The sequence below is a fragment of the Blennius ocellaris genome, assembly GCF_963422515.1.
Source record: "Blennius ocellaris genome assembly, chromosome: 16".
Classification (NCBI taxonomy): domain Eukaryota; kingdom Metazoa; phylum Chordata; class Actinopteri; order Blenniiformes; family Blenniidae; genus Blennius; species Blennius ocellaris.
The window spans coordinates 1,279,211-1,297,128 of record NC_137665.1 but is presented as its reverse complement, the minus strand read 5'-3'; the positions used below and the strand labels follow the sequence as shown (position 1 = coordinate 1,297,128).

The window sequence follows — 17,918 nt, the reverse complement described above, 5'->3', positions numbered from 1 at the left end:
CACCTCTGGTTCTTCTTAACAAAGTGACAAGCTGTAGTTTCCCCCGAGAATCAAAGCGAGAAAGTGTGTTGATATGTCGGATTTCGTTCTTAAATCGCTATGAACATGTGCCCTCTAGTGGTGCGTTGAAGAAAATGCAAAGATTAAAATGGCAACGGTGCCAAGACGTCGTTTCTGCCACGAGCAGCTCTGATTGGAGGAAGCGTCGCCTCGAGAAGCTCCTCTCGCAGGAAGTGTGCGATTGTGGGACGTCGTCGTCTGACGGATCGGCCCAGTGGGCGGGGACATAGTGGGCGGGGTCACAGTGGGCGGGGCCGGTGCAGCCCGGCGGTCTCGGGGCTCAGGGCCGGACTGTGGGACGCCTTGGAGGGACTCCAGTTCCCCAGAGACGACTGGACGGCTTTACGGTGGGCGAGCCTGTGAGTGATGGAGAAGCCGGCGTTTCCCTCCAGCTGGGACAGGACCACCAACACCTGTCTGGGTGGAGAACGGGATGAGCGGACGGACGGGCGGGACAGCGGACGAACGGACGCGACGGCGGAGGATGAATGGATGAACCTGTGCAGCGGCGGGATGCTGTCCACCGTCTTCAGGCTTTGGCGCGTCGACACCACGTTGAAACTGTCGCTGCAGTCGCACGACACGTGCAGGTGGTGCCGAGGGTGTCGGTTCTCCACCATGACGATAAGCCCCGCCCACCCGTGGGTCAAGTAGTAGCAGGTCATGCCCTCTCGACCCTGACACACACACACACACACGCACACACACACAGATGAGACAGTCAACCGGCGGCTCCTGGAGCCTCCGTCCCACTGCAGGTCATCCTGGAGGGACGTAAGGAGGCAAGGCCACCCAGAGAGGGACGTAAGGAGGCAAGGCCACCCAGAGCGCAGTCCCTACAAAGAGTGGTACAATGTAGGGTCGTGAACGACGCAGCGACGTGACGTCATTACAACAATAATGGATGAAGAACGTAGAATTGCGGCTGCAGGTCATGACAGCGGCTCAACTGGGAGCTTCCTGTACCTTTCACAGTAAAAGCCCACAGTTCCAGGAGGTTCATTCCAGACTTGTTGAGAGTGACGGAACATTCTAGTGAATTACACAACAACTACAGGACATTAAAGACACACCATCACACTCATGGTTCTAACAATCCACATCTCCCACATTTATCTTCCATTTTAATAATGTGTAGCGATAAAGGAGCCGAGACCTGCAATGCATCATGGGAGTTTCTGTTTGTGGTGTTTTAAATGTAATTATTGGGGGTTATGTTAGATTTGTAGTGTCGGTAGTAATTGTATTTTTGTTGCTTAGTTCATGTAGTTTAGTTTATTAGTTGTAAGTCGTCAACCAGCAGTGAAGAAGGTTTAGTGTGTCGTGTCGTCCTGGCGTGGTCTTCCTGTGGGACTGTCAAAATAAAATGTGTGTCTCTCTGGGTGTTGTGTTCAGTGGGGAAACGGGACCAAATGGCTCTTTGAGCATTAAAGGTCACCGACCCCTGGTCTCGAGCCCCCCCATTCCCCCCCCCCGTTCACCTCATGTCTCTCTCCTCTGGTTTCTGCCAGCTGGATGACGGCGTCGGCGATGGCGGTGTTGGAGGCGGTGACCTGCTCCACCATCACCAGTCTGGAGCTGTAGACCGCCAACATGTAGCCGGGCGGCTCGGAGCGCCGGCCGCCGGCTGCCGAGGGACGGAGCAGAAAATCGGGGATTTTGGTTTTGAGGTTTAAAAAGTTTAGAGGGAAGACACAACGGCTCATAAGATAAAAAAAACAAAAACAAAACACAATACAATAATCAAAGTGAAAAGTTTTAGAGAGATTAATACATAAAAAATGTTTTATGTGAAAATGACCAATAAACAAAATAGTGAAATACAATAAAAGTAAGGTTAAAAAAAAACTATATATATATATATACAATGAATGAATAAATGAAAGATTGGACGTTATAAAATAAATAAATAAATTCATGAGTGAAGTAAATATAAAAAAAACATAAGCAAGAAATACAGAAAAACAGAAAAAAAAAAAAATACGAAAGGAAAGTGTGTAAATCATTGAAAACATGAACAATTAAAAAGTGTGCATTAAAAAAAAATCTAAATCAAAAAACTGTTTCAACCAAAGTTTGTCCCTCAGCTGATCAGACGAGTGGCTCCGCCCCCTCTCGCCCTCCACCTTTTACCCAGGTGGACTCGTCACTCTGGAGGCCTCCCTACCTGAGTCGTGGGACACGGCGCAGTGCCAGTGGTTGAAGGCGCAGCAGAGGACGGCGTACTCGCCCGGCTCCAGCATCACGTCGCAGCCCACGAAGCGGCGCACCGAGCGCCGGCTGTGCGCCAGCAGCCGGCCCAGCGCCGGGGCGCCCGAGCGGTCGAAGGACGCCCGGAACAGCAGCACGCACAGATCCAGCAGGTGGCTCTCCGCCGCGTCGCACCGCCTGCCATGCACCGGAGAGGTCAGAGGTCACGCCGCAGCCGCTTCCTGCCACTGACCCCACATGGAAAGAACCTTTACAAACATTTATGTTTTAATATAGGTTTTGAATATATGTGACATGTACAAAATTGGCCACGGCCAATTTTGTACATGTCACATATATTCAAAACCTATATTAAAACATATATGTTTATATAGGTTCTTTCCATGTGGGTAATTACATGTGGTACCAATTTCACGCGTTCGCACATACATAACTTCTTCTTACATAATTGTTTTTTAGTTAGTTCTTGGTTATTGCCTTGATATGACAGTTGCCAAAGTGAGATATGGGCTATATACATATATATATATATATATATATATGTGGAAATAAAGAAGCAGTACAGGAGACCTATATGGCCTGTATATTCACATATATGCACCTCAATTTTGCCTATGTGGCATATATATGCATAGATGCAGCATATATGTGCATATATGCAGCGTATATGTGCATATATGCAGCGTATATGTGCATATATGCAGCGTATATGTGCATATATGCAGCGTATATGTGCATATATGCAGCGTATATGTGCATAGATGCAGCATATATATGCATAGATGCAGCATATATGTGCATATATGCAGCATATATATGCATAGATGCAGCATATATGTGCATATATGCAGCATATATATGCATAGATGCAGCATATATGTGCATATATGCTGCGTATATGTGCATATATGCAGCGTATATGTGCATATATGCAGCGTATATGTGCATATATGCAGCGTATATGTGCATATATGCTGCATATAGGTTTCATATATGTGCATATATCCTCATATAGGTTCTTTCCATGTGGGGCTGATGTAACCTCCTTGTTCAGAGTGGCCCCGCCCCTCCCCCCCTGGTTTGACTCCGCCCCCCCCCCACCTGCTGCCCTGCTGGAACAACGCCAGCTCCACCGACGTCCTCTCCAGCACGGTGATGGACACGACGGTCAGCGGGACGTCGGCTCCTCGGGGAAACACTCCCGGGACTCGGACCTCCTGCCAGTCAGAGTGAATCTTGCAGATGTCCACCGAGTCAAAGTACCTGCCGGATGGACACGCCTTCATTTTTAAAAAGGACTTCTCCTTAAATTTGGGAGAGACGGCGCTCAAAGCTCGGCCGCTCTGATCTGGACCTCACTTGATGAAGTCCCAGAAGTCCATCCAGAAGAGGCCGTCCTCGGCTCGCTGTGTACAAAGGTCCTTCTTCAGGTGAGGCGGCCAGCTGGGCCAGTGGTCGGCCCAGGACCCGGTCCAGGAGAACCGGCCCCACGGGTTCCTCAGCTGCACGAGTCTGCAACCAGAGTTACCACGACCAATGGACGAAAACATACCAACTGACCAATGGACCAATAGACCAACTGACCAATGGACTAATAGATACTAACTGACCAATGGACTAATAGACCAACTGACCAATGTACCAATAGACCAACTGACCAATGGACCAATAGACCAACTCACCAATAGATACCAACTGATCAATGTACCAATAGACCAACTGACCAATGGACCAACTGATCAATGTACCAATAGACCAACTGACCAATGGACCAATAGACCAACTGACCAATGGACCAATAGACCAACTGACCAATAGACCAACTGACCAATGGACCAATAGACCAACTGACCAATGTACCAATAGACCAACTGACCAATGAACCAATGGACCAACTGATCAATGAACCAATAGACCAACTGACCAATGGACCAATAGACCAATAGACCAACTGATCAATGTACCAATAGACCAACTGACCAATGGACCAATAAACCAACTGACCAATAGACCAACTGACCAATGGACCAATAGACCAACTGACCAATAGACCAACTGACCAATGGACCAATAGACCAACTGACCAATAGACCAACTGACCAATGGACCAATAGACCAACTGACCAATGGACCAATAGACCAACTGACCAATAGACCAACTGACCAATGGACCAATAGACCAACTGATCAATGAACCAATAGACCAACTGACCAATGGAGCAACATTTTCCACCATTTTAATTGAACTTTTTGAGCATTCTTCTGATTTGGGGTCATAATTTGACATTTTAGAACATTAATCAGTAACTTATTTCTATCATTGCAGATTCGTCCCGGTCGCTGCCTCACCTGTGGCCGTCGACGTCCCGCACGTCCAGGACGGAGTAGGCGTGTCGAGGACGTAGACCCAGAGACTCGTACTCCGAGTCGTCCACCTTCATGTTGCCCCCGCCGCAGGACGCCCCCATCAGGAACCTGGAAGCAAACGCAGTCAGTGTGACCCAGCAGGACCTGGTCTCAGGGTGTCGGTACGATTCTCAAATTCAAAGGTCAATGAGTTTAAGTAGTGACTCTTGTATGGAAGTAAAACTGAGCCATCAGATTCTGAATTCCAATTTCTAACTCTGAATTTTTTTACCATCGAAATCAGACTTTGAATTTTAAAAGCTGTCGAATTTCAAGTACGTATCTTTTTTTTGCTTCTGATTTTTTTTTCAATATCTAAAAATATTCAGTGTGTAAAAATTCACTGTGTCTAAAAATTCAGCTGCAAAAAAAATTCAGCTGCAAAACAGGCAGAATCTCTGCGTCATCAGGACGATGCAATCCATACCTGTCTCGTTCACCCAACATCCAATCAGGGGAAGCTTTGTTGGTCACGTGACCAGAGCACCACTGGGCCAGAGGCACCACCTGTTTTCAATCAGCCGTGGCCTCGGGCGGTAGTGACGGTGAGTATTTACCATTTATGTCTATAAATTCTGCATGAGACATTAAACCACACATTGCAAATCACCAGAAGTTATGAAACAACATATGTGGGGAACTTTTAATGACGTGTGAAAATGTTTTCAAAGAAATTACATTTACTGTATGGAATGTTTTACATTCAGAAAATAGTTAAATTGTCTCCTGTTTGATTTTTTTTTTAATGTCCATTGAATCCTCTAATCTGCGCAGTGCTTGTTATGGCAAAAAACAATTTTAAGCTCCCCCTGCAATAGTGCTTCTAGCACCACCGTCAATGACCTGGTTATGTTTGTTAAAATTAGTTTTTGCCATAACAAGCTCTGGTCACGTGACCAACAAAGCTTCCCCTGATTGGATGTTGGGTGAACGAGACAGGAATCGAATGCATCGTCCTGATAACAGAGATTCTGGCTGTTTTGCAGCTGCATTTTTTTTTTTTGCAGCTCAATTTATTTTGCAGCTGAATTTGTTTTTGCGGCTGAATATTTTTTGCAGCTGAATTTTTTTTGCGGCTGAATATTTTTTGCAGCTGAATTTTTTTTGCGGTAGAATTTCTTTACAGCTGAATTCTTTTGCAGCTGAATTTTTAGACACATTGAATTTTTACACACTGAATATTTTTAGACGTTGAAACAAAATCAGAAGCAAAAAAAAAAGATACGTACTTGAAATTCGACAGCTTTTAAAATTCAAAGTCTGATTTCGATGGTAAAAAAATTCAGAGTTAGAAATTCGAATTCAGAATCTGATGGCACAGTTTTACTTCTATCCTCTTGTGTCCACCGGGTGGTGCTGCTGAGTCACTATAATGTCCTGAAATCAGCATTGTGGAGCGTCAGAACAGTTTATTGACCAGGAAGTAAAAGAAGGGTCACCGGTACTGGTCCTCGAGGACCAGCACCGGGTCTCAGTGTGTCCTCACCCAGCCTCCTTGGAGCTCAGCATCTTGGCCCAGATCAGGTGGGTGTCGATGGGCTCCTCTTTGGGGTTGGTGGCACTGAGGTGCAGGGCCAGCGACTGGCAGGGGGCCCCAGTCAGGGTTGAGAGCCCCTCGATGGCTCGGCCTGCCTGCAGGGCGAAGTACGAGCCATGAAGCTTCGCCAAGGCTTTCTCTATCAGGGCCACCCAGAGCTGCCTCCGCTGGGCCTGGGGGGGGAGGGGGGGTGTTAGAAGTATTATGTACTCATCTAATAAATCTTTTCTAATAATTATAATATATAACATAATCTATATAATCAACTTTTAAATCAGAAAATAGAAACTAGTCTATTTTAATCTGATCCTGTAATCTGATGTAAAATAATAAAATGTAAGCTCAGAAAATCTGATTTGATCAAAATTAAAATAATGTAATCTAATCCAACGTACAGTAGTGTAATTTAAAATGGGAAATTCTTATCGAAAGTAATCAAAAACTAATCCAGACTAAATGTACATGTGTAATCCAATGTAATCTAGTGTTAAATAATCTAATATAATCCAGTGTAATTAATTTAATCTGATGTTATATACGTATGAGTCAGCGTGGCGTCCCGCCCAGACGTATTCTCATCCTGCTGCATGGCCTCGCGGTGTCGTGATAGTGTCCTGGCGTTGTGGTGTCACTGTGTCAAGGCGTAGTGTCATGGTGTCATGGTGTCATGGAGTCATGGAGTCATGGAGTCATGGTGTCATGGAGTCATGGAGTCATTGTGTCATGGAGTCATTGTATCATGGAGTCATGGAGTCATGGTGTCATTGTATCATGGTGTCATGGAGTCGTGGTGTCATGGAGTCGTGGTGTCATGGAGTCGTGGTGTCATGGAGTCGTGGTGTCATTGTATCATGGTGTCATGGAGTCGTGGTGTCATGGAGTCGTGGTGTCATGGAGTCATGGTGTCATTGTATCATGGTGTCATGGAGTCGTGGTGTCATGGAGTCGTGGTGTCATGGAGTCATGGTGTCATGGAGTCATTGTATCATGGTGTCTTGGTGTCATGGTTTCATGGAGTCATGGAGTCATGGTGTCATTGTATCATGGTGTCATGGAGTCGTGGTGTCATGGAGTCATGGTGTCATGGAGTCATTGTGTCATTGTATCATGGTGTCATGGTGTCATGGAGTCATGGAGTCATTGTGTCATTGTGTCATTGTGTCATTGTGTCATGGTTTCATGGAGTCATGGTGTCATTGTATCATGGTGTCATGGAGTCGTGGTGTCATGGAGTCATGGTGTCATGGAGTCATTGTGTCATTGTATCATTGTATCATGGTGTCATGGAGTCATGGAGTCATTGTGTCATTGTGTCATTGTGTCATTGTGTCATGGTTTCATGGAGTCATGGAGTCATGGAGTCATGGAGTCATGACGTGGGTACCTGGGAGAACAGCAGGTGTCCGTTCTCGTCACAGGGCAGCATGTCGTCCACCAGCACCGTGACCCAGCAGCCATCTTTACACAGCCGGACCTGATAGGCTCCCTCGGCGCACAGCGAGCGCGTCACCATCACCTTCTCCACCAGCTCCGGGCGCTCCGCCAGAACCGCCAGGGCGCTCAGGAACCTGCAGAGGAACCAATAAGAACCTGTTCATGTGCACAGTGGCTGAATATTTGATTAGTTACTCGTTACTTCCTTAAAGTAACCAATCCCGTCCGGAGCTCACCAGCAGTTACCCAGAAGCCCCTGCAGGATGTCGGAGGGTTTGGGCGTGCGGAACACGGACCAGCGTACGGCGCTGCTGCAGCTGATCTCCTGGGGGCGGAGCCACTTCCTGATTCGCTGCTGCACGCTGTCGTCTGGTGGGAAACCCACCGACCGCCAACCCGGCGGGAAACTGTCGTCCACGAACGTCACAGAGTTCTGAAAAACACAAAACGTCTCCCACTGAGGGCAAGTCGTCGGAAAGATCATCACATATTACAGATATCGTTAAATGTTGAGAATTAAAGTCCTGGTGAAATATAACACACTACTTTGCAAAAAGCGATAGTTGTGGTACTACTTGTAAGGTTCCTCCGACTCTGCTCCACCACTGTTGTCGCATAACAAAGTTATTTGAATTTTGAATCTCCAGCCGAGGAAATCGGGGGAATCCTTCTTCTGCGTGGGCCATGGTGGGCGGAGCCTATGTGTGACGTCACGAGTTGTGCAGATCTCGATCTGTTGTGTTTATATCGGCTTGTTTCCTCTTAAATATTGAAGTTTTTACAGTGTTTTGAAGTTATAGTCCCCGTTTTATGAGCCTTGATGAAAGATTGAGGATAGAAGAGACCAGAGAGGAGAAAAGGAGCACGGGCGGCGGGAGCAGCTAGCTCGGGTGGCTAGTAGACGATCAAGTAACACCTAGACTCGTCTTCAGTGATTCAGTCTTCTAGCTCTTGGACGTGTTGGATCCAGGAAGCCGGTCATTCTGCCAAAAGTCAGGAGCCTCAAAGCCTCAAAGGTGAAAAGTGGCGGCTGCTGAGGCGAGGAGACGAGGACGAATGGAGGACGAAGCGTCTTCTGCTTCCTCAAACATGTTCCAGACGGGGTCACCGATGGCAGAACCACCTTCTGTGTCTTCTTCATCAATCACTGGGTTTGAAATGACCATGATGATGAAATATGGTTCAATTCAGCCTCTTCGTGGTCAAAACTCTGATCCTCCATAATGTAAACACAACTTGGGCGTGTGCACAACTCGTGATGTCACTCTGTTATTGTCAGAAGCTCCGCCCAGCAGAGGAAATACCAACGTTTATCGGCTATTTTCTCTCAGATTGTCGTGTTTTAACATTTTACCCTTCAGCCAGTTAGCAGGAAAACGTTCTAGAAGAGACACCAGAGTGTTTTGGAGGTGGAACCTTCATTTCACTGGGAATTTAAGTAAAAATCTAACCCCCCCCCCACAGTACGAACCTCCCTGCAGAAGCTGACGATGTTCTCCCACAGCTCCTTGGCCTCGCCCTCGTCGCTCTGACGCTGCACCTCCACCAGGCGGCTCTCCTTCCTGCGGGGGGCCGCCGCCGCCCGCCGCACCTGCGAAGTGTGGCAGGCCACGCAGTGCGCGGCGGTGACCCGGTTGATGAGCGTGCACACCGGACACGCCCACTCCTCCACCGTAGGGGGGAAGGAGGAGAGGGAGGCGTCGGAGGCGGGCGACAGGGGCGACAGCTCCTCCTTCAGGATGCTGAGCCTCCTCTCGGGCTGAGGCGGCGGGTGGGGGGGTGCGGGGGCGGGGCCGAGGTCCGGGGGGGGGGGCACTTCCCGCCGGCTGCAGGGCACCGGGTTGTTCTGCGACGTCTCCACGGGGAGACTCTCTCCCCGGGCGGAGATGGAGAGGGACAGTGCCGTTGCCGTAGCCGCAGCTTCAGGTGGCGGCGGCGGCGGCGGCTGCGGTGGGGGGGCCGGGGCCTCGGCCCGGTGACCCTCGTCGGGCCTCAGCAGGAAGTCGGCGGGGATCTGTGGCAGGGAGAGTTTCCGCGGCCCCCCGCAGGCGGAGCAGGACATGGAGGTGGGGGTGTTCTGCAGCGTGCAGCGCGAGCACTCCCACACCAGGCCCTGGCGGTGCGGCGCCCCCAGGTGGCCCGAGCAGCTGCTGGAGCGCCGCGGCCGCGGCTGCTCGGAGGAGGAGGAGGCGGCCAGGTCCGGGGCGCCGGCGTAGCCGCACAGCGAGCAGGCGGCGCTGCCGGGCCCATTGGCCAGTGTGCAGCGAGGACAGGACCAGCCCGGGGCGTCTCCGCCCGGCCCGGGCCACAGCCAGGGGGCGTTGGTTCGCCGCCGCGGCGCCTCACAGATTGAACATCGAGGGGCGCCGGCGGCGTTCAGGAAGGTGCAGCAGCCGCAGGCCCACTGAGTCCTCGGCACCGGCATCGAACCAGACGAGAAGCTGCAAACCAAACCAAAACGGCTTTTACAATATTTATGTAGCGGAAACAACAACAACAACAACTGAAAAAGCAACAACTGAAACAACAAGAACTAAAAAAGCAACAACTGAAACAACAACAAGAACAACTGAAACAACAAAAACAACTGAAACAACAAGAACTATAAAAGCAACAACTGAAACAACAACAAAAACAACAACAAGAACAACTGAAACAACAAGAACAATTGAAACAACAACAAAAACAACTGAAACAAGAACTAAAAAAGCAACAACTGAAACAACAACAAAAACAACAACAAGAACAACTGAAACAACAAGAACAACTGAAACAACAAGAACAACTGAAACAACAACAAAAACAACTGAAACAAGAACTAAAAAAGCAACAACTGAAACAACAACAAGAACAACTGAAACAACAAAAACAACTGAAACAACAAGAACTATAAAAGCAACAACTGAAACAACAACAAGAACAACTGAAACAACAAGAACAATTGCAACAACAACAAAAACAACTGAAACAAGAACTAAAAAAGCAACAACTGAAACAACAACAAAAACAACAACAAGAACAACTGAAACAACAAGAACAACTGAAACAACAAGAACAACTGAAACAACAAAAACAACTGAAACAACAAAAACAACTGAAACAACAAGAACTATAAAAGCAACAACTGAAACAACAACAAGAACAACTGAAACAACAAGAACAATTGCAACAACAACAAAAACAACTGAAACAAGAACTAAAAAAGCAACAACTGAAACAACAACAAAAACAACAACAAGAACAACTGAAACAACAAGAACAACTGAAACAACAACAAAAACAACTGAAACAAGAACTAAAAAAGCAACAACTGAAACAACAACAAGAACAACTGAAACAACAAAAACAACTGAAACAACAAGAACTATAAAAGCAACAACTGAAACAACAACAAGAACAACTGCAACAACAACAAGAACAATTGAAACAACAAGAACAACTGAAACAACAAGAACAATTGAAACAACAAGAACTGAAACAACAAGAACAACTGCAACAACAACAAGAACAATTGAAACAACAAGAACTAAAAAAGCAACAACTGAAACAACAACAATCTAAAAAACAGTTCAAAACAGTGTGAAATCCACTTCAAAATAAGCTCAAATTGATTTCAAAACAAGTTTCGAGGTATTTTAAAAGTACTTCAAAGCCCTCAGGTAGATTGTTCTGGGGCCTCATCTCCTCCACAAGCAGCTCCTTTAAAGTTTCCATGTGACTCATCACATCAATCTCTAACTCTCTCTGGAAGGGACTTCCAGTTGGCATTAGTTTCTCTCGTGTTGCCATGACGACGCCCTGCAGCCATATTGCAACCAGCAGACTCAGACGGTGGCGTTGGAAGCAGCCGGGGGGGGGGGGGGGGGACAGACCTTCTTCACTTCTGGGCCGTGGTTCCAGGTGTGGAGACGAGTCGTACTGCTGGAGAACCTTTAAGAGGTGGATTCAGCAGATTCTATGAGTCCGTTAAGCAGAGATTCGTTTTCTGTATCGTCAACGAGCCTCGTAACCACGAATTCAAGGATGAGGAGAGTTTCGTGCAGCGCAGCAGCAGAAAACTCCTCCACATCTCTTTCTGAGCCGTTTGAAGGTATTTTGGTCTGAACTCCCAACGGAAAGCTCCGGTTTTCCCCGGGAGCGCCACGCTTCCTGTCAGCCAGTAACTGAACTCCCAGCTGATGAAGGCTGTGAGGAAGAGGAGGAGGAGGAGGAGGAGGAGGAGGAGGATGGTGTTTATCAGGCAAAGATGCAGGAATAATTCATGAGCTTCGAATCAAATCGACCTGCTCGGGGAAATTTACACCACAGTGCCGAGTAAAAGAACAACAACGAAATGTTCATGGTGAGGCTGCAGGACGGGGGCGTCAACGGAACCGGAACGACGAGTCACTGCGGCGTCCGTGTGGTTTACAACGACCACGGTGTGGAAGAGCAGCTGTCTACAATTCACGGCGCTGCGTAAAAGAAGTACAGTGGTCCCAGAATGGATCCCTGAGGGACGCCAACTTAAAGTGTTAAAAGCAGAACAACAACGATGCTTGTGATTTCTCAAAACAGCAAGTTTTTTGGGGGGGGGGGTTTTTGACGACGACTCTTTATTAGGCCCGTCATGTTTCCACGACGACATCGGGAGCGTGTTGTTTCCATGACGACTGAGCTCCGTGTTTACGTGGCGAGCAACCGCGAAAAACTCTGAAGAAGAATTGAATGACGTAAACAATGGAGGTAAAAATATGGTCATTTTTAGAGGTGCTGGGCATCCTGTTGGGAGTTCCACAATAAGAGCTCATCGACATCTTTCAGATCAAAGTTGCGTCGCACCGTTTGCTCAGCCGGTGCGTTGCTTTCACGCGACACCGACTTGTGGAGTGTGTAAGTGGTTGTTGCGCCCCCCGGTGGGGTGGCAATCACACTACACCCACGAAGTTGTGCAGCCAAACCGCTGCACCGCAATTAGCGAAGACGGTTGCATCATTTCACATATACAGAAAGAACCGATGAGAATCTGAGTTGATGTAGAATCAGCTTTGTCCTGTAGGAGGCGCTATGACCTCATTTGACGATGAACTATGTTAGTTGAGTTAATTGAGTTTGAGACGACAAAACTACCGAGAAACCAATGATTGACATTTAGTAGCAGTTTGAGCTGGACAGGTGGCGTGACCTGGTGACCTCATGGTGACCTCATGGTGACCTCATGTTGCCTCACCTGCGCTCTCGGTGCCGCCCGGCGCGGGGAAGCTGCCGCGGGAGGAAGGAGCTCTGGCTGCTCCTCAGACAGCCCATGATGGGGGAGGGGGGCAACGTGGCTCCGCGGGGGGCGCCCTCGCCGTCCGCCTCGTCGGCCAGAGAGGAGGAGGAGCTTCCCATGATGCTGCACGCTCACGTGGACGACGCCTGAGGGGAGAGGGTGAGGAGGAGAGGAGGTGTGAGGAGAGAGGAGAGAGGGGGTGAGGAGGTGAGAGGAGAGAGGGTGAGGGGGTGAGGAGGTGAGAGGAGAGAGGGTGAGGAGGAGAGAGGGAGAGAGGGTGAGGAGAGAGGGTGAGGAGGTGAGAGGAGAGAGGGTGAGGAGGTGACAGGAGAGGGGGTGAGAGGAGAGAGGGTGAGGGGGTGAGGAGGTGAGAGGAGAGAGGGTGAGGAGGTGTGAGGAGAGAGGGTGAGGAGGTGAGAGGAGAGGGGGTGAGGAGGTGAGAGGGTGAGGGTGTGAGGAGGTGAGAGGAGAGAGGGTGAGGAGGTGTGAGGAGAGAGGGTGAGGAGGTGTGAGGAGAGAGGGTGAGGAGGTGAGAGGAGAGGGGGTGAGGAGGTGAGAGGGTGAGGGTGTGAGGAGGTGAGAGGAGAGAGGGTGAGGGGGTGAGGAGGTGAGAGGAGAGAGGGTGAGGAGGTGTGAGGAGAGAGGGTGAGGAGGTGTGAGGAGAGAGGGTGAGGAGGTGAGAGGAGAGGGGGTGAGAGGGTGAGGGTGTGAGGAGGTGAGAGGAGAGAGGGTGAGGGGGTGAGGAGGTGTGAGGAGAGAGGGTGAGGAGGTGAGAGGAGAGAGGGTGATGGGGTGAGGAGGTGAGAGGAGAGAGGGTGAGGAGGTGAGAGGGTGAGGGGGTGAGAGAGTGAGGAGGTAAGAGGAGAGGGGGTGAGGGTGTGAGGAGGTGAGAGGAGAGAGGGTGAGGAGGTGAGAGGGTGAGGGGGTGAGAGAGTGAGGAGGTAAGAGGAGAGGGGGTGAGGAGGTGAGAGGAGAAAGGGTGAGGGGGTGAGGAGGAGAGAGGGTGAGGAGAGAGGGTGAGGAGGTGACAGGAGAGGGGTGAGAGGAGAGAGGGTGAGGGGTGAGGAGGTGTGAGGAGAGAGGGTGAGGAGGTGAGAGGAGAGGGGGTGAGGAGGTGAGAGGAGAGAGGGTGAGGGTGTGAGGAGGTGAGAGGAGAGAGGGTGAGGAGGTGAGAGGAGAGAGGGTGAGAGGGTGAGGAGGTGAGAGGAGAGAGGGTGAGGAGGAGAGAGGAGAGGAGGAGTGAGGGTGAGGAGGAGAGAGGAGAGGAGGTGAGGAGGAGAGAGGGTGAGGGGGTGAGAGGGTGAGGGGGTGAGAGGAGAGAGGGTGAGGAGGTGAGAGGAGAGAGGGTGAGGAGGAGAGGAGGAGAGAGGGTGAGGAGGAGAGAGGGTGAGGAGGTGAGAGGGTGAGGGGGTGAGGAGAGAGGAGAGGAGGTGAGGAGGAGAGAGGTGAGGAGGAGAGAGGAGAGGAGGTGAGGAGGAGAGAGGGTGAGGAGGAGAGGAGGTGAGGAGAAGAGAGGATGAGGAGGAGAGAGGGTGAGAGGGTGAGGAGGAGAGAGGAGAGGAGGTGAGGAGGTGAGGAGAAGGTCGCTGTTCAACACGTTAAGTGAAACAGAAAAGCGGATTTCCAGGAAACCTCCGGAAGCTTCAGCAGGAAACGAGGGAATCAGACTCAAAACAAGCAACAGCAGGAAATAAACCATTTCCACCACTGACTCTAGAAAAACATTGGAAACATCAAACAAGGAAAGAAAAGTGAAAATCTGATCTGGGATCTGGGAAAAGGATGAAATCCATTTCAAATGACTTTAAAAACACCCAAAGTCAACGGAACAACAAGACCTCAGAACCGAAACGTTGAAATGTAAAACTAGCCGAAGCTCAGAACTGGTGCGAGATTCCAGAGTCGACGGGAAACGAGTGTGAAAGCGGCAGAATCTGTTTCCAGAACAACGTGACGTCCCAGAGCGGAGAACTGACCCTGGAATCACAGCTAACAAGTTCCAACTTCAGGGGAAAGGACATGAAAACAGTCCGTCTGGAGTTTGTGTCAAATATCAGTTTAAAGAAGGACGTGGAGTCTTCACCTTCATCACCTTCACCTTCATCATCCTCATCCTCCTCATCCTGTCTGCTCCTCTCCTCCGTGGTGTCCTTGAACAAGGACTTTCCAGAGTGGACAGTGTGTGTGTGTGCGTGTGTGTGTGTGTGTGTGTGTGTGTGTGTGTGTGTGTGTGTGTGTGTGTGTGTGTGTGTGTGTGCGTGTGTGTGTGTGTGTGTGTGTTGCAGCTCCTCACTGCAGATGCTCCCCGCTGATGGTGAAGTTCATGCAGACTTCAGGTGACTCGAGCTCCTGCAGTCCCGCAGGAGGAGGAGGAGGAGGGATGGAGAGGAGGATGAAGAGGAGGAGGAGGAGGAGGGGGAGGATGAGGAGGAGGAAGAAGGAAGAGGAGGACCCACACAACGACGGAGAGCACGGAGGACTCACCAGAGTGTGGAATGGTCGCCTCCCGGTACCGGAACGGCTGCACTGAGGAGGAGGAGGAGGAGGAGGAGGAGGAGGTGCAGCTCCCGGCCAGCCGCACAGGAGCTCCATGCATCCTCCTCCATTCACACAGTGACGTATACCGTCACCCTCCTCCTCCTCCTCCTCCTCTTCCCGGTGTTACCGGCATAAAGCTGCACAGAGCAGCAGCAGCTTCCTCACCGCCTCCACAATAAAATCCTGTCTATCGAAAATAATATGAATACACTTTAACTGCACAGGATTAAAACCAACATAAAAGGATCATGGCAGATATACAAAAAAAAAAAAAAAAATACAAATACAAACCACTCCCCCAGTTTGTATTTTGATTTTTTTTTTTTTTTTTTTTGGTGTTAAAAAAAAAAAAGGTTATAAAAGGTTTTATTATTGCATAACCTCAAAAATACACAAAACAACCATGAAAGGACACAAAACCAAAAAAAACGAGAATCAAGAAAAAAGTCTTTTGCAGGTTTATCTGAATTGTAAATAATTGTATACTTGTGTTTGATTTTTGTCCTTTACCATTTTGTGTTTGTGGTTCTTTGCAGAGTTGCCAGGTCAGATTGACAGTTTCCAGCCAGGTCGCCTCCGAGAACCCGCTCAGGTACCAGCAACCCGTCCAATGGATTATTCTCCCGCATGACGTAAACAAAAATAGTCCAATTGGGTGGAAAACCGCCGTCTGAATGTTTATATATATATATATTTAAAAGCTTTTAGCAGTTTTGTCTCAATTGACTTGTTTACCAACTTTTTAGAGGTTTTGTGTAACTCACACACGCAGCGCCGAATCCTAACCACTAGACCAGTGTTTTTCAACCTTTGAGCCAAGGCATTCTGAATTCAGCCCATTTTAATCCACCGTGGAGAGTCGAGCTCGAACAAACAGCCACTTCATCCCAAATCTGCTTGTAAATAAACATTTCTGAACAAGAAATATAGAATAGTTGTGCCAGTTATTGAGAAACGTTCATTTGTGGGCATTTCTTTTGAAATTAGCCATCTTGTTTACAACACTAAGTCATTAATGTTCACCTGAAAAGTGTTTTTTATACTACATTTGACACTTTTATTAATATTAAAGGACAAACGAAGGATTTTTTTTTTACTAGAACTGTTGAAATTTGACAATTTTGACTTTACTGTTGAATTTGAGACCATTTTTATTCTTTGCATCAATGTGATTTTTTCCAATACTTAATAAACTGATGTACAACTACAGAACGTGGCCATTAAAGACGAGATCCTGCCTCTGCAGCTCGACACCAAATCACCAGTCACAGTGGGAACAAACAAAAACAAACGACAGAAGTTTGCTTGGACTCTCGTTTTATTGTCGGTTCAGAGTTTCTGAAGAGGAGGCGGCTCCCGATTGGCCGGCCGAGGTCAACGGCCTATCAGGTTTGAGGTGCTGGTGGAGCTGGACACCACCCTCCCGTCCACCATCTCCTCCCTCACCGTCCTCACGCGCGTGGTGGTCAGTGGCTCGTTGCCGGACAAGCTGCAGCTCATCGAGTACCCGCCGCTTCCGCCGCCGATGCCGATGCCGCTGCCGATGCCGCTGCCGATGCCGATGCCGCCACCGAGCCCGTAGCCGAAGCTCTCCTCGCGGGAGCTGGAGGAGATGCGCACCACGGAGCCGGACTCGCCGCCGCTCATGCCGCCGCCGCCGCTCATGATCATGCCGCCGCCGCCGCCGCCGCCGCTCATGATCATGCCGCCGCTGCTCATGCCGCCGCTGCTCATGCTGCTCATGCCGCTGCTGCTCATGCCGCCGCTGCTCATGCTGCTCATGCTGCTCATGCCGCTCATGCCGCCGCCGCTCATGATCATGCCGCCGCCGCCGCTCATGCCGCCGCTCATGCCGCTCATGCCGCCGCTCATGCCGCTCATGCCGCCGCTCATGCCGCTCATGCCGCCGCTCATGCAGCCGCTCATGCCGCCGCTCATGCCGCTGCTCATGCCGCCGCTCATGCCGCTGCTCATGCCGCCGCTGGAGGTGCGCGTCGTGGTGATGGAGCGTGAGTAATTGCTCATGGCTGAGCCTGCAGGTTGCGCTGTGGCGAGAGGAGAGACAGAGAGAGAGGGAGTGAGGAACCGCTCCTGCACCTCCTCCTTTTAAACCCCCACCGCGAGCTGCCAATCACTAATCAGGGCGGCGGCGCGCCCGCGGACAGGTATGCGCACCGGAGGGGTGGCGGGCGCGGGCGCGGCGGGGATGGTCCGCATGAAAAAATGTTAACCTTTAGACAGGAGCCGAACAATGAGGAGCTGAGCTTACCTGCACCTCCACCTGACCTTTTCCTCAAGCAGCCCGAGGAGGAGGAGGAGGAGGAGGAGGAGGAGGAGGAGGAGGCAGGGCAAACAGTGAAAACAGTGAAAACAGTGAAAACAGTGTGGGCGGATAAAGGTTGTTTACAGCTTGTTAGGAAAACTTCTACAATCATTATCACGCGATGTCTGTCTCTCTCTCTGTCTGTCTCTCTGTCTCTC

The 17,918-nt window shown here is 49.7% G+C and overlaps 2 protein-coding genes across 2 annotated transcripts; both read right to left on the bottom strand.

Annotated features, from left to right (window-relative positions):
• Positions 1-199: 199 nt before the first annotated feature.
• Positions 200-13,018, bottom strand: LOC308141244 (calpain-15-like; the record flags this gene model as incomplete). Its single annotated transcript, XM_080511328.1, has 12 exons — positions 200-477; positions 559-737; positions 1,542-1,687; positions 2,228-2,448; positions 3,373-3,534; positions 3,631-3,783; positions 4,621-4,746; positions 6,164-6,387; positions 7,599-7,782; positions 7,885-8,081; positions 9,120-10,089; positions 12,858-13,018. The coding sequence occupies 12 exons, from the start codon at positions 13,016-13,018 to the stop codon at positions 300-302; spliced, it is 2,901 nt and encodes a 966-aa protein (XP_080367454.1). The 3' UTR covers positions 200-299.
• Positions 13,019-16,747: 3,729 nt separating this feature from the next.
• Positions 16,748-17,668, bottom strand: LOC308141271 (uncharacterized protein). The gene is made up of 2 exons (XM_080511361.1): positions 17,613-17,668; positions 16,748-17,482 (listed from the first exon to the last, which is right to left on the bottom strand). Exon 2 carries the CDS (start codon positions 17,460-17,462, stop codon positions 16,812-16,814), a length of 651 nt encoding a protein of 216 aa, XP_080367487.1. The 5' UTR covers positions 17,463-17,482; positions 17,613-17,668; the 3' UTR covers positions 16,748-16,811.
• Between the last annotated feature and the right edge of the window lie 250 nt (positions 17,669-17,918).